We start from the raw sequence: 21,054 nt of genomic DNA on the forward strand, positions 1-21,054 counted from the left end.
TCGCGATAAAACCGTTGACTTCAGCGTGAACTCCGGCTTACCCATTATATTCAGCAGTCAGCCGGTCTGCAGCAACTTATAGTCATTCGAGAACTATGAAATCGCGTTTTATGAATTAAACCTCTCCGTGACTGTTATATATGTTTTAAAAGGACGCTTCTTTCTGGTATTGAGTATTTTAGCAGGGCTGTGCTTGTGATTTCCAGTGAAGATGTCAGTGGTGGGATTTGATGTGGGCTTCCAGAGCTGTTATGTTGCTGTCGCTCGCGCCGGTGGAATAGAGACAGTAGCGAACGAATACAGCGACCGATGTACACCGTAAGTCAAACTTTACTTCTGCTTTATACTGACTATTCACCGTTTTTTAGGGACTGCGTGTATTTCTCTCTCTGCTGTAAAATTGACAGTCACAACCCATTCACACAATGACAGCAAAATTAAGAAGCGTGGAGCGTGAACACGGCATGTTTTCTTTCATTATGTCATTTCATTTTATGTAAATATTAATGTAAAATTAGTTCACACGTGCTCTTTGTCCCCTTGCCTTGATTGACAGTTAATATTGTGACGATCTATTTTTCACGCCAGACTAGTATGATACCTAGGTGTTTCGAGTATATATAACTTAATTTTGATGAGAGAGTGTACTGATGAACGGACAGTTAGCCGCATGCTACAGCGTGGCTCGCGCTGCTGCTTCTGCCGTGACGTCACACCGGCGGCCGCAGGAACATTCTAGCACGTTTAAGGCCGATCGGAAAACTGAGTCTCTCCTTTACTCAGACTACATAACTATTTATTATACATTTATTAAGGAATGGTTGTATTATCCTTTAACGATGAAAAATGACTTTTAACGTGTTTTTTTTTTTTTTTCTTTTAATGTTGACTGCTGTTAATAGTAGTTTCTGATGCATCACTGAAGAAATGACTTGAGATAACAGGAATCAATAATGAGAAGTAAATTTAAGGTTAATTTGTTAGACCAGTGGCCAGTTATGAATGAGAATAACCAACTAGCAGTTAGTTAGGGGTAATCAGTCTTATTTCGTTATCAAATTAGACAAATCTACGTTTTTTTGTGAACCTTACTTATAGTTATGAACAAAATGATGACTGACTTGTAAAACTAGTCTTCTCAGTACATGCAACCAGCCCCTGGGATTTTTTAATCGTTTATATGCCATGAACCATCCTTGTGCGAGGGACCAACATCCTAGAATTTAAAAGGCATCCATAGGGTTTCTGGTATAAAGACCAAATTTATTCTGTGGAAACTTAATGTGGAAAATATTTTATTTATATTAAGTTACTTTAATTTTAATATTTATTTGTATGTTTTATTACTTTGTTTTTCGCTAAAAAAAAAAAAAAAAAATCCTCATCAAAAATCCAAAGCTTTTACTTGTTTTTGTTTTTTCAAGCACTTTCCCTGTATTTGTCGATTTATATGTGTTTTTTTTTAATTGCCGAAGCCAATATCTAGTGAGTGGAGTGACCAGAGTAATGCTGATGAGATGAGGTAAACATAATGTTCACCAAAAATCAATCAGACAACCTCTAAGAAAGATAATATACAGGGCTCCAGACTGCGACTAAAAGGTCGCATTTTGCGACCCTTTTTTCTTCCAGTGTGACTTAATTTTGTTAGAGCTGATAAGAGCTGCCATTTCGGTTTCATATGAGAAACATCAAACCGGCAAACAAAACAAAAGTGAAACAAAACATCGCTACTCGTTTGAGCTGTGCAGCACGGACCGTTTATCAGCGCTGAGCAATAATAGACGGTGCGAGCTCAGTACGCGCCGATCTCGATCACGTGACACTTCTTACTACACACTGCTGGGAGATCCAGTGAGAAAGCGTTCAAATTCGCCGCAAAATTAATAACATTGCTGCGAGATGTAGTGGGAAGCATTTAAATTCAGCGCTCTGCTTTAGACCGCAGATCAAATAGCGCTGACGTGAAAACCAGGAGAAACACTGTGCCACGAAAATAATTTTCTAGGCCGATATGTCATTCCGGCGTAATAATCAAGGAACTTTGCTGCTGTAACGTGGGTGCAGCAGGCTCAATGATATTACGCAACGTCTCTCACAAATGTCTCCATGGTTGCAAGGCACGCTCCCTGTGCAAGCAGGGGGTCAGAGGCGCTGCGTAATATCATTGCGCCTGCTGCACCCATGGTACGGCAGCAAAGTTCCTTGATTATTACGGCGGAATGAGAGTATAGTTCCTAGCCATATTGGTCTAGAAAATCGCAACTTTTCATTTTCCGTCGGTCTTAGTACACAATGTAACTACAGAAGAGTCAAGTTTTAAATAGGAAAAATATCGAAACTCTTTGGTCATTTTTGAACGAGATGCTAATGGTCTAATCAGATTCAATGAACTATGCTAAGCTATGCTAAAAGTGGTACCGCCAGACCCGGAGATCGGCTGAATGGATTCGAAAACGATAAAACTCAACTGTTTAACTCTAGGGGAGTTGGAAAATGAGCCTATTTTTTAAAAAAAGTGGAGTGTTCCTTTAAGAAGGCAAACAAAACTTTAAAAAAAGACATGAAATCACCACTAGATGGCTGCAGAGAAGCACTTATTGACTCCCTAATAAATGGAAAAGTAGGAAAAGTCTCATGAAATACAAAAACTTCTTTAAATTGTGACTGAATTACAAGCAAAGTAAAGCAAGTAAAGAGCGCTCCTTTTATAATCAATGAAGCTGTCGGTCAGTTCAGTATGCTACATTTAATAAGAGTAGAATATTTGCAATTTTCCCTATAAAATTGTTTTGCACGATATTATTAACAAGTTAATTTTATCTGCATCTCAATTGAAGCTCAGGGCTTTACTGTCAAATTTCTGATGAATAAACATGAAATATTAGTAACTGCACTTAATAATGCCCCCCCCCCCCCCCCAAAAAAAAACAAAACAAAAAAAAACAGCGCCATCAAATCAGGTGCTGGCGCCACCTACTGTAGAATTTATTGGCACCAGTGCCACTGCTCTCAAATGTTAATCTGGAGCTTTATTGTCCCCGTGGGTCATTAAAAAGTCCTACATTCAATTTGATTATATTTAAGGCCATTATAAGTCTTAAATATTTTAAATGGTAGAAAAGTCTTAATTATTATTTCACAAGGTCTTAAATTTGGGGTACGAAAAAACAGGAATCGCAATATAGCACAATATGGTTGATTATTACACTTCAAAAGTACCATTGAAACGGTTACCTGTTTGATGGTAAACCACAATAAAATTCCCAATGGATACTATTAACTTTTCATATACTATTCATCATCATTAAAACTATATTTGCCTAGCACGATAGCACTGTCCAGCTTTAAGCACAACTTAAGGTTTTGTTTTGTGTCAAAACAACACGTCTACACCAGACAAGAGCGGTGCGGCGTGACGCAACGAAAGCAAATAGAACCCATTATAATTAGTGATGCTGTCTACACTAGATACACTTGAGCACTCCTAAGGCCCTACGTTTTGGTCAACACTAAATACAGGTGTAAATGGGGTCTAGAATGTTTTGAGCTTGTCTACTTTCATCTACTTCCAGAGGTAGTCGAAAACGTATTCGACTGGATTGCTTTCGTAGTGTAAACGCTCATGTGGTTAAATGTATTCGAACGGCCACAAAAGACTGTCTACTCTCCACATACTGACCTAACTCGTAAACGTTATGGGAAACGCTCTAGCCAGATGGGATTTAAACTTTGTCAGCTGAAGACCCAAGTTTGGTTTGAAGATGAAAAATGTACCAAGCACAATGTTCTCTCACTATTCCTGATGTCTAACACACACTCACAGCATTCGGTGTGGTCTTGTGTCTGTCAGAGCAGAAACGAAAGCCGATGCTCTTCGTATGTTTTTCTGTCATCTCCGGTCGCGTTCATATGTAAATTTCTCAAGCTTATTTTGTCCATTAGATAAAAAGATCTGAATAAACCCATACATTTACCCACCCATAGACCCTCCCCTCGAAGAAATCAGTGGTTGAAAGTGGACAAAAGAGACATATTAAAACACCAGGTGTAAACGAGAATGTGTCTCCCTCGTCTACTTGTGATCCGATTGACCAAACGCATCTTTATACCAGGTGTAAACAGTATCAAAGTGCTTGCGCATCTTCTGACACAAAGAACAAATGGATTCACAATGTTTGCTTTGGCATGTCCAGCCTCAAGAAAAGAAAATGTGTGAAGCTGGATAGTATTGTAGTATCTAACGATGTGCTCTTTTCAGGTCATTTGTATCATTTGGTCCTCGGAATCGTTCGATTGGGGCAGCCGCCAAAAGCCAGGTAAATATTAATTTAGTTTGAACAAGCAGGAACAATCCATGAATTACATGGATGGATGGAAGTTCTAATTATAATTTCTGCTCTCACAACAAGGTGGTCACAAACTGCAAGAACACTGTGCAGGGTTTTAAGCGATTCCATGGCAGGGCGTTCAGTGACCCTTATATCCAGGCGGCAAAGTCCGGCCTGGTCTATGATCTTGCTCAGATGCCGACTGGAACCACTGGCATTAAGGTAAGACTAATTAAACAGCAGTGATAATTGAGTATGTTTTAAAAGCAGCTTTATTCTGTTCTGTGAATCAGATGTTGTTAAATCACAGATCTGTATGTTGTCCGTCCCCACAGGTCATGTATATGGAGGAAGAGAAGGTGTTCGGCATTGAGCAGGTCACTGCCATGCTGCTGACCAAACTGAAAGAGACCGCTGAAGCTGCACTCAAAAAACCTGTGGCAGACTGTGTCATCTCTGTACGCTGATTCTCTTTTACATACCTGTTTCTAAACATACTTAAAATATAGTTCACTGGCGTAATCACTTATTATGCTTACTGTATTGCTACTGTCTGTGTCCGTTGGTGCAAAGAAATTCTCTTCATAGATAAAATTCGAGTGATGTGTCTGCAAAATGCAAAGTGCAGCGTAGTCATCTTCAGTAAGAGCTATGAAGTATGACACAGTCAATAAAGTCATCACATATATATTAGGGCTGCACGATGTACGCTTTCGTGATAGTCACATCGCAGGTTGTGTGATGTCATAGGGATCGTAGTTGATCCGTGAGCTGTACAGACCAGGCCTAACGGTTTGAAACGCATTCCCAGATTAATTGCAAAGTTTAACCATCATAGAGTGAACGTTTATCATCTAAACGTGTTTTAGGTCCTGTCAGTTTAAACATTCAAGCGATTTTGAGCCATTCGAGTGCAAGAATATGCGAAAGAGAACTCAATTCGGTACTCGTGCGCTGTTTTCGCGCAGACAGCACGCGAGTACACGAAAAATATGCCCATCTCGACAAGTGTCCTCATAAACACAGCCGCTTATTGCTTATGTGAACGTAAATAATTGAGAAAGAAAATGGATGTGTATTATATATTGGATTTGTGCATTCGTTCTTAAAGTGACAGCAGCCTAAAAAACCTGCTGCTGTCTGTGTCATTAAAGAATTAGTTCACTTCAGAATTAAAATTTCCTGATAATTCACTCACCTCCATGTCATCGAAGATATTTATGTCTTTCTTTCTTCAGTTGAAAAGAAATGAAGGTTTTTGAGGAAAACATTCCCGGATTTTTCTCCATATAGTGGACTTCACTGGGGTTCAACGGGTTGAAGGTCCAAAAGTCAATTTCAGTGCAGCTTCAAAGAGCTCTACACAATCCCAGAAGAGGAATAAGAGTCTTATCTAGAGAAACAATCAGCCATTTTCTAAAAAAAATAAATTATATATTTTTTAACCACAAATGCTCATCTTGCACTGCTCTGCGATGCGCCATGCATTACGTAATTAAGTTGGAAAGGTCACGCGTGACGTAGACGGAAGTACTGATCCAGTATCTACAAAGCGAATGTGGAAAGACTAAGTCAAACGCTCTTTACAAAAAAATGTAAAACAACGATGTCGGAAGATTTTGAAGTTGGAGGAGAAATTGAGGTTAAGTTTGTCGCCCTACCGCAATACTTTCGCTTACGTCACGCGTGACCTTTCCAACATAAATATGTAATGCGTGGCGCATCGCAGAGCAGTGCAAGACAAGCATTTGTGGTTAAGAAGTATATACATTTTTTTTTTTTTTTTTTTTTTTTTAGAAAATGACTGATTGTTTCACTAGATAAGACCTTTATTCCTCGTCTGGGATCGTGTAGAGCCCTTTGAAGTCCACTATATGGAGAAAAAAAAAAAGAAAGACATAAACATCTTGGAAGACATTGGGGTGAGTAATATCATCATGTTCTCCCCAATATTGTGCAACCCTAATATATATACGCACAATTGCAGTTGGACCCAAAATACCCAACGTAATCGTATGGCATCTGTTTAATACACATAAGCTAACCACAGTGAAAGTGCGCTGGGTTTACTGAAACTCCTGCACTATTGGCAGTTTTTTTGAATACTTGTGACACACGTCAATGTCTCATGTCTCAGACGTCACATTGGCATTTTTGACCTCTGATTTGATTTTAAGTTGTCATTTTTTTTTTGAATTCTCGCGCTGCTTCATTGTCAGTTCCACAAACTTTCACCTCAGTAACATCACTTGTGTTATTTTCAGAATATTGCATTGTTTTACCTGTTTTGTGTGTGTGTGTGTGTGTGTGTGTGTGGCTGTTGTAGTTAGTATGTAATGAATGAGAATAATCAGACTAGTTAAGTTTTCTTGTTTTTCTCATGCTCTCACATAGGTCCCCAGCTTCTTTACTGATTCCGAGAGAAGATCAGTCATTGATGCTGCACAGATCGCAGGCCTTAACTGTCTCAGACTCATGAACGACACTACAGCAGGTAAAATACTTACTTGTAATGGAAATCAGTTCACCCAAAAATGAACCACCTGTCATTGCTTACTCGCCTTCCGATTATGCCTGACCTACATAATGGATTGTACATGGTTCAAAAATAGCACTTTTAAGTATTTCTGTATGACTCATACACCCAATCTTCTGAAGCTGTTTAATAGTTTAGTTTGAGGAACAGACCCAAATAAGTCCTGCCCTCCACTTTAGCTCTCAAATGCTTTCTCATTTACAATCAAATGTATCTGTGATTTTCCTCTGCCTAGTTGGTTCAACACAAGCCAGGGTGTGTAAATGATGATAAAATTGTCATTTTAGGTGAACCATCAAGAGTGACAGAAAAAAGCACTGTTCCTTCTAACAGTTTATTGCGTTCATGTGTAATTATAGTTGCACTGGCATATGGGATCTACAAACAGGACCTGCCCGCTCCTGAGGAGAAGCCCAGGACTGTGGTGTTTGTGGATATTGGTCATGCTAGTTACCAGGTCTCCGCGTGTGCCTTTAACAAGGGGAAGTTGAAGGTAAGGGTTTTTTTTTTTGTCCACATACTTTAAAATACACATTTAAGTGGTAGTTGTTAACCAATCACAACATGTTTATAATCAGAGCAGGGTTATCATTAACTAAGGGTGTGTTCACTATTGGCAGGTTTGGTTCGATTAAAATGAACTCTGGTGCGATTGCTCTGTTAGTTTAGTTCATTTGAATGAATGTGAATGCCATTTTTTAATGTGTAAAAGTAATTGTTGGACTCTGTGAGAAGTTGCATCTCATTTTCTTCTTTTAAAAGCACTGTTGCTGCAGCCATTAAAACTGGTTCTGTATCAAAGTCAGCAATGTATTTATAAAAAAAAAAAAGTATTATCTGACTCCAGATCGTTAACCAATTTACACGTGTCTTGTAGAGCTGCACAAATCTGGATGAACTGATGAATCACTTTTTTTTTTTTTTTTTTTGTTTGTTTGTTTGTTTGTTTGTTTCAAATAAAGATCACAATTCTTCCACGATTCTGAACAGATAACTAATTTCACCGTTTAAAAAAAAATAATTCAACTTAAACATTTTAAATGAAGATTTTGTCAGAACCTCTAGTAAATTTCATCTTATTTTTCATCTTTCAAATTATCTCATTTCACTAAGATGAAATTTACTAGAGGTTCTCACAAAATGTTAATTGCTGCAGTCTATTTAAAATGTTTAAACTGAATGATTTTTATTCAGTTTGAACGATTCAATGACTCACTCATAAATACTTCACTTGTTTTATTGCTGCATGAATCAGTGTTTTTGAACAAATCTCTTGGATGAATGATTCAATGACTCATAAATACTTCACTTGTTTCGTTACTGGATGAATCAGCGTTTTGAACAAATCTTGAACGAATGATTCAATGACTCACTCATAAATACTTAACTTGTTTCATTGCTGGATGAATCAGCGTTTTTGAACAAATTTCTTGAAACAATGATTCAATGACAAATACATTATTTGACAGTCACTTGTCACCTCCTACTGGTGTAATGATGTAATTGATACTGATCTTTATTTGAAGCATCAAGTTACTTTCTAAAGCTGATTTGCTCTATTTTGATCACTACCGTAGACATCAGTGTTTATATGCGAACTATAATTACACAGAAATAATGATAATGTGTGGTTGAAAAGACTGTGAAGCTGTTTCATACCTATACATGACAACTGCTCTCTCAGGATCAGCAGCAGCGCCAACAAAGATCTGAATGTTCGCAGTGATCGTACTTGTCAAAGGTTTAATAGACACAGGTGAATCACATCACTTGGGTGTTTGAATCGAGATCGCGATCTTTTAAGGATTAATCGTGCAGCTCTAGTGTCTGTTTTTTTTCTGTAGTCCCATGAGTATTGGATTTTTATGATGACACGTCAAGTCAAAATAATTAAAGTTGCTTGAGAGACACCTGCATTCTGATCTGTTTTTGACTGTACACATGCTGTGTGTGAATGCCTCTAATGATTGTTTTGTTTGGCCCTTTAATATCTGATTAACGTAGGTTCTGGGTTCTGCGTTTGACCCTGAGCTGGGCGGTAAAGACTTCGATGAGGTGCTGGTCCAGTACTTTTGTGAGGACTTTGCTCAGAAGTACAAGCTGGACGTGCGATCGAAGCCCCGCGCTCTGGTGCGACTCTACCAGGAGTGCGAGAAGCTGAAAAAGCTCATGAGTGCAAACTCCTCCGACTTGCCGCTCAACATTGAATGCTTCATGAATGACATCGATGTCAGCAGCACACTCAACAGGTCAGTATCCACACTAACAGCATGCCAATAGCTAAATTGGGTGCTCCATGTCAGCGGCGTAAATTAGGCACTGAGCAGTGATAGGGAAATGTGAGGTTAATTTGTTAAAATACCACGTCTAATAATATCTTGATGACTCATGTGTTCCAGAGCCAAGTTCGAGGAGCTCTGTGCAGGGCTGTTGGCCAAGGTGGAGGGTCCTCTGCGCAGCATCATGGAACAGACCAGTGAGTGCAAACACTTTTCCTTCTTGCATCTCGGCTTTCACCCCTGTCAAGCAGTGATGGAACGCTGTTGTTGTATATTTCCTCCTACAACCAGGACTGAAGAAAGAGGACATCTATGCGGTGGAGATCATTGGCGGCGCCTCCAGGATTCCAGCCATCAAAGACAAAATCAGCAAATTCTTTGGGAAGGAGCTGAGCACGACGTTGAATGCAGATGAAGCTGTGGCCAGAGGATGTGCACTGCAGGTTAGTGCTTCCGCCATTTTGTCACTCTATGGGATGGGTGTAGGGGTGGGCGATATGACCAAATTCTTATTTCACAATATGAAAACTTTTAGGTAAGACATACATGTAGTTACAATGGTTGTAACTGTAAGTTATGCATAATTACATGCAGCTAAACCTAATCCTAACACTATAGTAAGTACATGTAGTTACTTGATATTACTCAGTACTTAAAGGGTTAGTTCACCCAAAAATGAAAATTCTGTCATTTATTACTCACCCTCATGCCGTTCCACACCTGTAAGACCTTCATTCATCTTCGGAACACAAATTAAGATATTTTTGATGAAATCCGATGGCTCAGTGAGGCCTCCATAGCCAGCAATGACACTTCCTCTCTCAAGATCCATTAATGTACTAAAAACATATTTAAATCAGTTCATGTGAGTACAGTGGTTCAATATTAATATTATAAAGTGACGAGAATATTTTTGGTGCACCAAAAAAACAAAATAATGACTTATATAGTGATGGCCGATTTCAAAACACTGCTTCAGGAAGCTTCGGAGCGTTATGAATCAGCGCGTCGAATCATGATTCGGATCGCGTGTCAAACCGCCAAACTGCTGAAATCACCTGACTTTGGTGCTCCGAACCGCTGATTCGACACGCTGATTCATAACGCTCCGAAGTTTTAGGAAGCAGTGTTTTGAAATCGGCCATCACTAAATAAGTCGTTATTTTGCTTTTTTTGAAGCACCAAAAATATTCTCGTCGCTTTATAATAATATTGAACCACTGTACTCACATGAACTGATTTAAATATGTTTTTAGTACCTTTATGGATCTTGAGAGAGGAAATGTCATTGCTGGCTATGCAGGCCTCACGGAGCCATCGGATTTAAACAAAAATATCTTAATTTGTGTTCTGAAGATTAACGAAGGTCTTAAAGGTGTGGAACGACATGAGGGTGAGTAATAAATGACATAATTTTCATTTTTGGGTGAACTAACCCTTTAAATGTATAATTACAGTGAATCAAAGACACCTTAAAATAAAGTGTAATCACGTTTTATTTAACGATAACGATATATATTACAATATAGTTAATTTGTGTTAGTTTTAGCTCATTTCTTATTAAAAATAAGAGGAAAATAAAAAAAAAATTTAAAAAGCAAATTACAAAAAATAGGACAAATACAATATAACAAAAATATTGATTAAACAAATGACGTTTTTCAGGTACAATAGGTTTATTTAGTTAAAATTAGTACAGAAATGTAATAATCAAATGTAAAAATACACATCCGGTGTGGAATTGAAGTGACCGTTATCCAACTGAATTAAATGGTTTTTATTTCTAATAAATAGCAAAATGATATTCTGACATAACTGTGTGAATTTGACCGTTCCAGTGCAATAAGCCATGAAAGAAAACTGAATTTGGGATCGCACGCTGTCTAAGAGGCATCTTTCTGTGCGCGCGCTTCAGGTTTGTGTCTGACAGCACGAGTACAGCAATGAGTTGTTTTCCACAGCCTAATAACTCTTTAACATGAAGCAAGTGATGCGCAAGTAACTGCCGCATGAAAATTCGCCCAAAACTGACTTCTCGCAACTTTTTGAAGTAGCCTAATCAAAGTAGCTCAAATCATTCAGGTATTGCAAGCCATCGCAATATGTCCATTTCTGATATTTCGACATTTTCGATATATCGCGCAGCCCTACTAACAAAAAGTAACTAGCTACGTTGAAGCTATTCAAGAGGGCAGTATCATTTTAAATGTATAACCATCAGACTGTATAATTTTATAATCTACAGCTTTAGGGTGTAATTTCTTCACCACAGAATTGTGAAAATAATGACTCTGCCTGTCTGTCACTGGTGGTGCTGCTGCTAAGGGGGAAGCTCTTTAGGTTCTGGAAAAGTGATGTTTTTTAAATCGCTTTGGACCCTTGACACATTTTTCTGATTGATTCTCAAATATAATATTATAAATTGTATTCTTATGACTACTATTGTGTTCGCTTTGTCTTATGTACTTTATTTCCTTCCACTTGTCATAATGACAACCTGCAGTGATTCCCAGTAATTCCAACAAACTTGAATGTTTGTTTTTCCTCAGTGTGCAATCCTGTCGCCCGCCTTTAAAGTGCGTGAGTTTTCCATCACAGATGTGGTGCCTTACCCCGTCTCTCTGAAGTGGACCTCAGCAGCTGATGAAGGCATCGGGTGTGTTCTTGTCTCTTGGCACGCACTGGATTTTTAACTCTGTTAGTTCACTATTTTAATAGTCATTCTCTCTTGCACTGCAGTGATTGCGAAGTTTTCCCAAAGAACCATGCCGCACCATTCTCTAAAGTGTTGACTTTCTTCCGGAAGGAGCCCTTCACTTTGGAGGCCTACTACAGCAATCCAAAAGAGTTGCCGTATCCCGATCCTACCATAGGTATGTTGGGAATGCTCTTGGCTTTGCTTAACTGAATTTTAGCACAGTGCTGCTTCATTAAATACCTTACAGTCCACACATGTTCCTAAACAAACAAGTAGACCAGTCACAACAGACAGGGCCATCTGACCAATCAGAGGTTTAGAGACTCTGAATCTTCAAATGTTTTTCAGACTTTTTGTGAGGTGATGCTACAATGTATATTATGAGATTGACTAATGTTTGCCTGTCCACAGGCCAGTTTAACGTCCAGAAGGTGGTTCCTCAGCCGTCAGGCGAGAGCTCCAAGGTGAAGGTGAAGGTACGTGTGAATGTACATGGGGTCTTCAGTGTGTCCAGCGCCTCTCTGGTGGAGGTCGTGAAAACTGCTGAGGGAGAAGAACCCATGGAGACGGACACTCCAGCCAAAGAGGATGAGGTAAAGACATCACTGTGGATGGGATTGCTAAAGGTTTTGCCTACCTCTGACAAAAAAAAAAAAAAAAAAAACCTTTAAATAAGCAATATAATTATAAATGTGTAGTTAAATCCCCTTATTATCATACAGAATACAGAATTCACTCCTGATATTGACACTTGATGGTGATAACCATAGCAATGTTTTGCTGTCTTTCAGCTCCTTTACACTCATGAAATGCAAAAACAAAGGTTTCTAAGGTTATCAAAATGTCAGTCATTGCGAGTTTGGGTTAGTAGAAAGTAGAAACTACTGTTTGTTTCCGTACACATGCTAAATGATAACTTTTACCTCCCAAAACTCTTCAGCATGTGTGTGACGGTAGCCATAAGAACATTCGGTAACACTTTAGTTTAGGGATTAAATTCTTACTATTAACTAGTTGCTTATTAGCAATAATATTACTAGGATATTGGCTGTTTATTAGTACTTATAAAGCACATATTAATGCCTTATTCTGCATGACCATATTCTACATCACATAATCCTACCAATACCTAAACTTAACAACTACTTTATTAACTGTTAATAAGCAGTAATTAGGAGTTTGAGGCAAAAGTCATAGTTAAGAGTAAGAATTGGACCCTAATTTAAAGTGTGACCGAACATTCATTGTGTTTGCCCCCTAAAGAACAAGATGCACGTGGATCAAGAAGCACAAAAGGCTCAAGGTGATGAACAGAAAGAACAAGCTGAGAAGAAATCAGACACTGAAGACATGGAGGTGTGTGAATACACTTGCACACCAACACCAACTATACAAAATCACAACAAATACAGAAGTTTTTAAAAGCATGAATTTCAAATTTCCTTTTTGAAAATGAGCGCATTGTCAGCTTCCGGTTTCATATTCAGTAGAGGTCGACTGATTGTAGCATTTTGCCCATATGATGATAACTTGTATTGGAAAATATGGAGGATTAATTGCAAATAGTTTTTTTAAATCAATTATATAAACACACAAAATAAATAATAACTTTCCACCGGTGTTAATTTCGCTGACGAATAATTTGTCGTCATTTTCATCAACTACATTTTTTACAGACGAAAACGAGAACTAAATAAAAACCAGTATTGAATGACAAAAACTATAATGAAAATCTATTGACTTTTTCATCAACAAATAAAAAGACAAAAATGTTAGGGAGCAAAGAGATCCAGTCAGAATGATGTCCTGCGTGGTAGATGCGCACATTTGAACTGTAATGTGCGGATCTACTCGGCGGGACATAAGTTGCCATACACTTGCTGCATGTCTCATAAAATGTTCAAAAATGTAAACGTCTGGGAGAAGAGAAGAGTAGAAATATGGATAGATCTGAAAAAGCGTGACGACACGAGAACTTTATTCGGTACAATTTTTTTTTATGCGCACACAGAAAGCCGTCTCTCAGACGTCAGCGCACAAGTACTGAATTGAGCTCTCTTTCACGTCTGAATGGAAAAATACACACAACATTGTCAAAATGTCAGTTTTGGAGAGTATTTACATAAACTGAGTCGGTTATGTCTTCAGAAAACAGCTGTGAGAATATCGGATGTGTATCAGTGTATTGGATCCCAGCGTTCGGTCTTAAAGTGACAGCAGCCTAATAAACCTGCTGACGTCTGTGTCATTTAATATTAATCAAACAACAAAAGATGAAGAGAAAAGCATGCAATGCTCTTTAATAGCTTTAATAAGGATTAATTATATTTAATTTATACAAATAAAAATGTCTGCTTGAAAGAATAAAGAATGTTGTATGCAAGTTGTTAAAAAAATGCATATATCATTAATTAAAAAGACCACATGTTCTTCTTTAGGATAATTGATTTTATTTAATTTTAAGATAAATAGAGACATGTTATATGTCACAGCAGTTAATTTTGTGTCTGTATTGCATGTTCAAAATTTAATATCATTCATATTAACAGGTTAATAGATGTTTTCTCCAGGAGTATATCATGGGTTTGGAAATTTTAGAGAAATTCTTAATGTATTAGTTTAACTAAACCCATTAGATTTTAGTCGACTAAATCTACTGTAGATTTAGTCGACTAAAATCTTATTATATTTGGTAGACTAAAACTAAAACAATTCAGATAACTAAAACTAAATGGCATTTTAGTCAAAAGACTAAAACTAAAACTAAATTTGTAAACTAGCGCAATTTGACGTCAATGACAAAAGATGTGGGAACATTTTCCCTTCTGTAGAGAACCGCTGCTCTACAACACTTAATGTTTCCATGGGAAAATTGAAAATTCACTGAGACCATAATCCCTTTTAGACTTCACCAGAGGACAACAAACAAGAGAAGAAGAATGAGCCTCCACAGGCCAAGAAACCCAAAGTGAAAACAAAGACGGTGGATCTGCCCATCGAGAACAGTCTGCACTGGCAGCTGGCCAGCGACATGCTCAATCTGTTCATGGAGAATGAGGTACAAGAAATGTACAAACCACACCACAGCGATCAGCTTCTCTGATTAGTGTTCTGTCTTCTAGAATTGAGTTCTGACATTGTGTTCTTGCGTACAGGGGAAGATGATAATGCAAGACAAGCTGGAGAAGGAAAGGAACGATGCAAAGAACTGTGTGGAGGAGTATGTTTATGAAATGAGAGACAAACTGCATGGAGTGCTGGAGAACTTTGTCAGTGAGGCTGTGAGTGTCTGCATGTGTTTGGTTTTGTTCATAAAGACACCTATGCAACTAAGTAACGTTTAATTAATTAAGCAATGTTTTTCAATTCAGGATCGAGATTCTTTCTCCTTAAAACTGGAGGACACTGAAAACTGGCTGTACGAAGAAGGAGAGGACCAACAGAAGCAAGTATACATTGATAAACTGGCTGAGTTGAAGGTAAACATGGATGCTGATTTGTTGAAATTGGAAACTGTTATGCCGGGTTCAGACTACACAATATTTTTGACTCCTAAATTCTTGTTGTGGACAAAAAACATGTCAGACTACACTTCCCGACCAATTATCGCTTGCCGTCTTTAACGACGTGTGTGATGTCATCGAGAAGGCGGAACTATCGGCTGACGGGTGTTGTGAGCATAAACAAATAATGGCTACCGAAGCGGTGTGATTTTAGGGCCCTATGATTTCCGCAATGCAGAAAACGCGGACAGCATCGCAGAATCCAGTAGCCTCTTCCGCCTCACTATATGAGGACATGAACACATGAATTTATTCTCCAGATTCACTTCATGAGCATTTTACCGTTTCATTTGAGAAAAACTACCGTAATTTCATAAACACACAGAAACTCAAAGGTCTTCACTGCAACCCGTCAAAAATAGTTCGGTTTAACTTGAAGAAATTGTGACAGACATATATTATAGTTGTACAGTAGAATTTAGCTATGTCTTAATTTAATAATAATACTAACATTAATAATAGTAATAGATTATTAAAACTTTATTTTAAGGAATAATCACAATTTTTCTTCCATGTTTTAATTTCAACAGTAAAGGTCTGTTGTGCAGCACTTTGTTTGACAAAAAAGTTTGTTTAATGTTGTATGATTAAAAGATAAATTAAATTGTTTTATGCCTTCATTTGATTGAATACACAACACAGAATTTCTGAAAAAAACAAAACATTTCATTGAAATGAAATTTAATAAATAAATATGAATGATAAAAATGAATTCAATTAATTAAATATGCTTTTTGATTATTAAAATTATTAAAATTTAATTTAACCATTAAAATTGAATCCAGAAACACAGAATTTGGTAAAAAATTAAGTAGATTTTGAGGGGGAAAAAACATTTCATAGGGCCTTAAATGCATTTTTTTTTTGTTAAACTTTTAATACATTTTCATGATTTCAATTAATTAGACATGTATTTTGATTACTAAAATTTAATTTAACCATTAAAATAGTCCAAAAAAATTAAAACGGAATTTGGAAAAAAAATATTATTCACGAAGAGAGTATGGAATCCTTCAAAGAGAACTTGAGGTAAAATATAGTTTATTTTTATTCTTAATCATTAGTAAAAATAAATATTAAATAAATAATATTAAATAAATGGTAAAAATAAACACAGATGTGACGGAACCCGTTGTGAAGGTCCGAAAAAAATTAAAAATGCTAGTCTTTCTGTCATGAAACATCGCAGGCGCAGCTTCGGTTGTCGTCCACCATCACACACTATATGGCTTTGGTTGATCAGATCACAAGTGGGTGGCGCTAAATACAGGTGTAAACGTGTAAACATAATGGGAAGCACTCTAGTCAGATGGGATTTAAACTTTGTTGGCTGAAGACCCAAGTTTGGTTTGAAGATGAAAAATGTACCAATCACAATGTTCTCTCACCATTCCTGATTTCTAACACACACTCACAGCGTTCAGCTGGTCTTGTGTCTGTCAGAGCAGAAACGAAAGCTGATGCTCTCTGTGTTATTCCATAGTCTTCGGGTGCGTTTATATGTAAATTGCGTGAGCTTGTTTTGTCCATTAGATAAAAAGACTTGAAAAAGCCCAAACATTTACCCGCCCATAGACCCTCCCCTCGAAGAAATCAGTGGTTGAAAGTAGACGGATTAAAACACCAGATGTAAACGGTAATGTGTCTCCCTCGTCTATTTGTGATTCGATTGACCAAAACACATCTTAATACCAGGAGTAAACAGAGCCTACAAGATAAAACTATGATTCTTGCATCCCGATGCCCATTGTAGTTTACGAATCCCCACAACACCCTATGTCAAACAGAGCGTGCCAGAATTGGGCTAAAATCATGTGGTCTGAACCAGGCATTAGCCATCAAAGCAATGAAAAGAATGAATGAATGAATGAATGAACAAAACCCCTTTCCTCCTAGAAACTGGGAGATCCTATTCAAACCCGATACATTGAGAACGAGGTGCGGCCAAAAGCGTTCGAAGAGCTCGGAAGGCAAATCCAGCAGTACATGAAAGTCGTAGAAGCTTATAAGGCAAAGGTAATGAGCTGTCAAGTCAACTTTATTTATATAGCGCTTGATTTCAAAGCAGCTTCACAGTAATAAACAGCAAAATAAGTGTTAATGTTGCAGAATTCATCAATTATGAACCCAAGCAGCTCTACAGTAGACAATAGTGTCATTGATTCAGCTCATTTTAGTTCATTTTAGTCTTTTAAACCCCAGTTGTTGTTTCATTCACAAAGTAACTTTTGGATCAATCACGTTTCTCTAAACTCAGGATGAGCTGTATGATCATCTGGATGAGCTGGAGGTCATGAAGGTGGAGAAGCAGGTGAACGAAGCCATGACCTGGATGAATAACAAAATGAACCTGCAGAGCAAACAGAGTCTCAGCCAGGACCCAGCCGTTAAAGCCCAAGAGATCCAGGCCAAAACGAAGGTACAAACTTCACAAAATGCTTGATGCTTGGATTATAGATCAGGGTTCGTACAAGGATTAGTTCATTTCAGAATTCATATGTCCTGATAAATTACTCACCCCCACTCACCCCACATCCAAGATGTTTATCTTTCTTTCTTCAGTCGAAAAGAAATGAAGGTTTTTGAGGAAAACATTCCAGGATTTTTCTCCATATAGTGGACTTCACTGGGGTTCAACGGGTTGAAGGTCCAAATGTCAGTTTCAGTGCAGCTTCAAAGAGCTCTACATGATCCCAGACGAGGAATAAGAGTCTTATCTAGAGAAACCATCGGTCATTTTCTAAAAAAATTAAAATGATGTACTTTTTAACCACAAATGCTCATCTTGCACTGCACTGTGATGCGCCATGCACGACATAGTTACATTGGAAAGGTCACGCATGACGTAGGTGGAAGTACCGATCCAGTGTCTACAAAGCGAAACGTGCAAAGACTAACACCGTGGCGCATCACAGAGCAGTGCAAGATGAACATTTGTGGTTAAAAAGTACATAATTTTTTATTTTTTTAGAAAATGGCCGATGGTTTCTCTAGATAAGACCCTTATTCCTCGTCTGGGATCATGTAGAGTTCTTTGAAGCTGCACTGAAACTGACATTTGGACCTTCAACACGTTGAACCCCAGTGAAGTCCACTATATGGAGAAAAATCCTGGAATGTTTTCCTCAAAAACCTTCTTTCTTCAGTCGAAAAGAAATGAAAGACATAAACATCTTGGATGACATGGGGGTGAGTAAATTATCAGGAAATCTGAATTCTGAAGTCAACTAATCCTCTAAGTGCTTGAAGTACTTGAATTTGACTTTTTGACATTTTAGTCCTGGAAAAACCTTGAAAACAGCCATATTTATGAAAAGGTGCTTGAATTAAGAAATTATATATGAAATTAGGGTTTAAAATTTTATCGATAAAATAATCTTTTCACGCCAAATTAATGCCGTAGCCCGTCTGATATGCGTATAGAGCCATGGCTGTGAGTGTGATATTGCTCATATAAATATCTAAGTATATGATACAGCTTTCATTCTTCAGGTCAATCAGTTTGAATAAGGAAAGCGATTTTATCTATGCTTTTTGTCACTGTTTACACTCTTATTTGTGTTTTATAATCAATAAAAAGAATAAGGAAAGTGATATCTTTATCATAGTATCCTTTCAGTGGATAAAGTTACCACAGTCATTGCATGTGCTGTACTTTATTTGTACCAATTTGTTTTATTAGTTATTTTTATTTATCTGTTTACCTTTTTTAGAATTTGAAAGATAATAAAGATCTTGTTTGATAAGTGAGATCTCTGATTGTAGTCCTTGAAAACCAAAAAAAGTAGTGCTTGAAAAGTCCTGTAATTTCATTTTACAGTATCTGTATGAACCCTGATGGATTATCCATACATGTCCTCTTGAGAAACAAATCTTCTAACTGCAGTTTTTTACCATTTAAATACAGGAGCTGTATTCTGCTTGCAATCATGTTGTCAGCAAACCTAAGCCCAAAGTGGAGCCTCCAAAAGAGGAGACACCAGCCGAACAGAACGGGCCTGTTAACGGACAGGAGGGTTCAGAGGATCAACCGGCCAGCCCAGAGAAGGGCCGAGCCGCCCCAGAAACCACAGAGGCCAAACTTCCTGAAATGGACATTGACTAACTTAGCTTGCCGCTCTTCTGTGTCCGCACCAGCCTCTCTTATACGCCTCTGAGTTCGGATTAAAAACACACAAAAAAAAAAAAAACATTACTCAATTCAGCAAATGTTCTCTTGCTCTTGGTGGCATGTTTCTTTCTGTTTCACAGGATACATAAAGATCCAATCTACTTTCTTTGTTTGTTTGTTTCTTCAACAAGGAAATAACATGTGACAGGTATAGGAAGAGAACCTGGTCTTTGTTGCTTTTTCCCCTGATGGGATTATAAAGTGAGATGGACTGGTTTAGTGCTGTTTAATGGATTTCGGTTCTATTTGGAGAGTTAATTGGCATTGAAGATTAGTTGCTTCACACGTGAGATTCTTGTTGAAAGTTTCCAACCACCGGGTGTTGGTGAAGATGCACTGAAACGGAGGAGGAAGAGCCTGAACATTCGCTGACAGAAGAGGCAATGAGCGTCACTGTATGTGGAAGTAGAGCTGAGTTACTGTTATGCAGTATTTCGTTGTGAGAGGTGCGTCATGGTGCTTTTGGGTTTAGCCATGTTTGTTTTACTTTTACTTTTTCTACTCTGCAACCTGTGGGAATGATGGAGACTAATTTGGTGTCCATCCAGTCATAAATGATGATAATTATAAATAAACCATTCATTTTGGTATACAGACAAGGATTTATTGGAATGTGTAACTCTTGTGAGATATTGGATGTACATACTGGTCTACTGTTAGTGTAATTCTAGTGTCAGTTTACTGAGGTGAAATAAAATCATTTAAGGGTATTTTGACCATCACATCTGCTGAGCTGTTTGCTGAAGTGGAAATGCAAAAGGTACAAATACATGATTGTTGACAAAAAATTATACATGACATTGAATAACTAAACTAATTTATATAAATAATAAAATTGTAATCAATTTATAACTCTGTCCAAATGTATGCGTCTTAAGCAGTCAAATGTGTATTTATACTGTCAACGACTGTGGATTTTAAGACATTGTATGAAATTATTGGTCCTTCCTTTATGCAGAGTATGCATGTTGAGCAGGACCTCTGAAACATCTTGCTCTTAAAGATGATTTAAGTACTGTATCACCAAATCCACTTTAAGACCAACTCTGGTGTCAGTATATAATGTAAACATGATGGTGATTTATTTTTTTTATAACATGCAAATGTAAATGCAGATTCAACGTTAGAGGAGTTAACAAAACAAAAAACAACTTGATTTATAGTTATTTGATTGTTTCGGATTTGGAATTGCAGTGCTGCAGGTAATGATGCGTCTTAAAGGGTCAGTTCACCCAAAAATGAAATTGTCATAATTTACTCCATCTCAAGTTGTTCCAAACCTGTATGAGTTTCTTTCTTCTGTTGAACACGAAATAAGATAATTTGAAAAATGTTGGTCAACCGAACAGTTGACGGCAGCCATTGATTTCCGTTGCAGGAAAAAAAAAATACTATGGAAGTCAACTGTATTATCAATTTTTTTTAAAAATATCTTCATGTTCAACAGAAAGAAAATCATACAGATTTGGAACAAAG

At 37.5% G+C, this 21,054-nt stretch overlaps 1 protein-coding gene across 1 annotated transcript; it reads left to right on the forward strand.

The window, feature by feature from the left end:
- The first annotated feature begins 22 nt into the window (after window positions 1-22).
- Window positions 23-20,430, forward strand: hspa4a (heat shock protein 4a). The gene is made up of 19 exons (XM_051878238.1): window positions 23-318; window positions 4,262-4,319; window positions 4,413-4,553; window positions 4,667-4,789; window positions 6,726-6,825; window positions 7,227-7,360; window positions 8,872-9,116; window positions 9,267-9,343; window positions 9,438-9,589; window positions 11,696-11,802; window positions 11,886-12,019; window positions 12,256-12,437; window positions 13,108-13,200; window positions 14,750-14,902; window positions 15,000-15,125; window positions 15,216-15,323; window positions 17,304-17,423; window positions 17,665-17,826; window positions 19,315-20,430. The coding sequence occupies exons 1-19, from the start codon at window positions 212-214 to the stop codon at window positions 19,510-19,512; spliced, it is 2,520 nt and encodes an 839-aa protein (XP_051734198.1). The 5' UTR covers window positions 23-211; the 3' UTR covers window positions 19,513-20,430.
- The last annotated feature ends 624 nt before the right edge of the window (window positions 20,431-21,054 follow it).

The sequence above is a fragment of the Ctenopharyngodon idella genome, chromosome 21, assembly GCF_019924925.1.
Source record: "Ctenopharyngodon idella isolate HZGC_01 chromosome 21, HZGC01, whole genome shotgun sequence".
Classification (NCBI taxonomy): domain Eukaryota; kingdom Metazoa; phylum Chordata; class Actinopteri; order Cypriniformes; family Xenocyprididae; genus Ctenopharyngodon; species Ctenopharyngodon idella.

What these genes read in the sequence shown, in the direction of transcription:
- hspa4a (XM_051878238.1), top strand. Translation starts at nt 212, where the DNA reads ATGTCAGTGGTGGGATTTGATGTGGGCTTCCAGAGCTGTTATGTTGCT. An exon ending in CAGCATCATGGAACAGACCA is followed by an intron (nt 9,344 to 9,437) that starts GTGAGTGCAAAC and finishes TCCTACAACCAG; the next exon opens with GACTGAAGAAAGAGGACATC. An exon ending in CCAGAGGATGTGCACTGCAG is followed by an intron (nt 9,590 to 11,695) that starts GTTAGTGCTTCC and finishes GTTTTTCCTCAG; the next exon opens with TGTGCAATCCTGTCGCCCGC.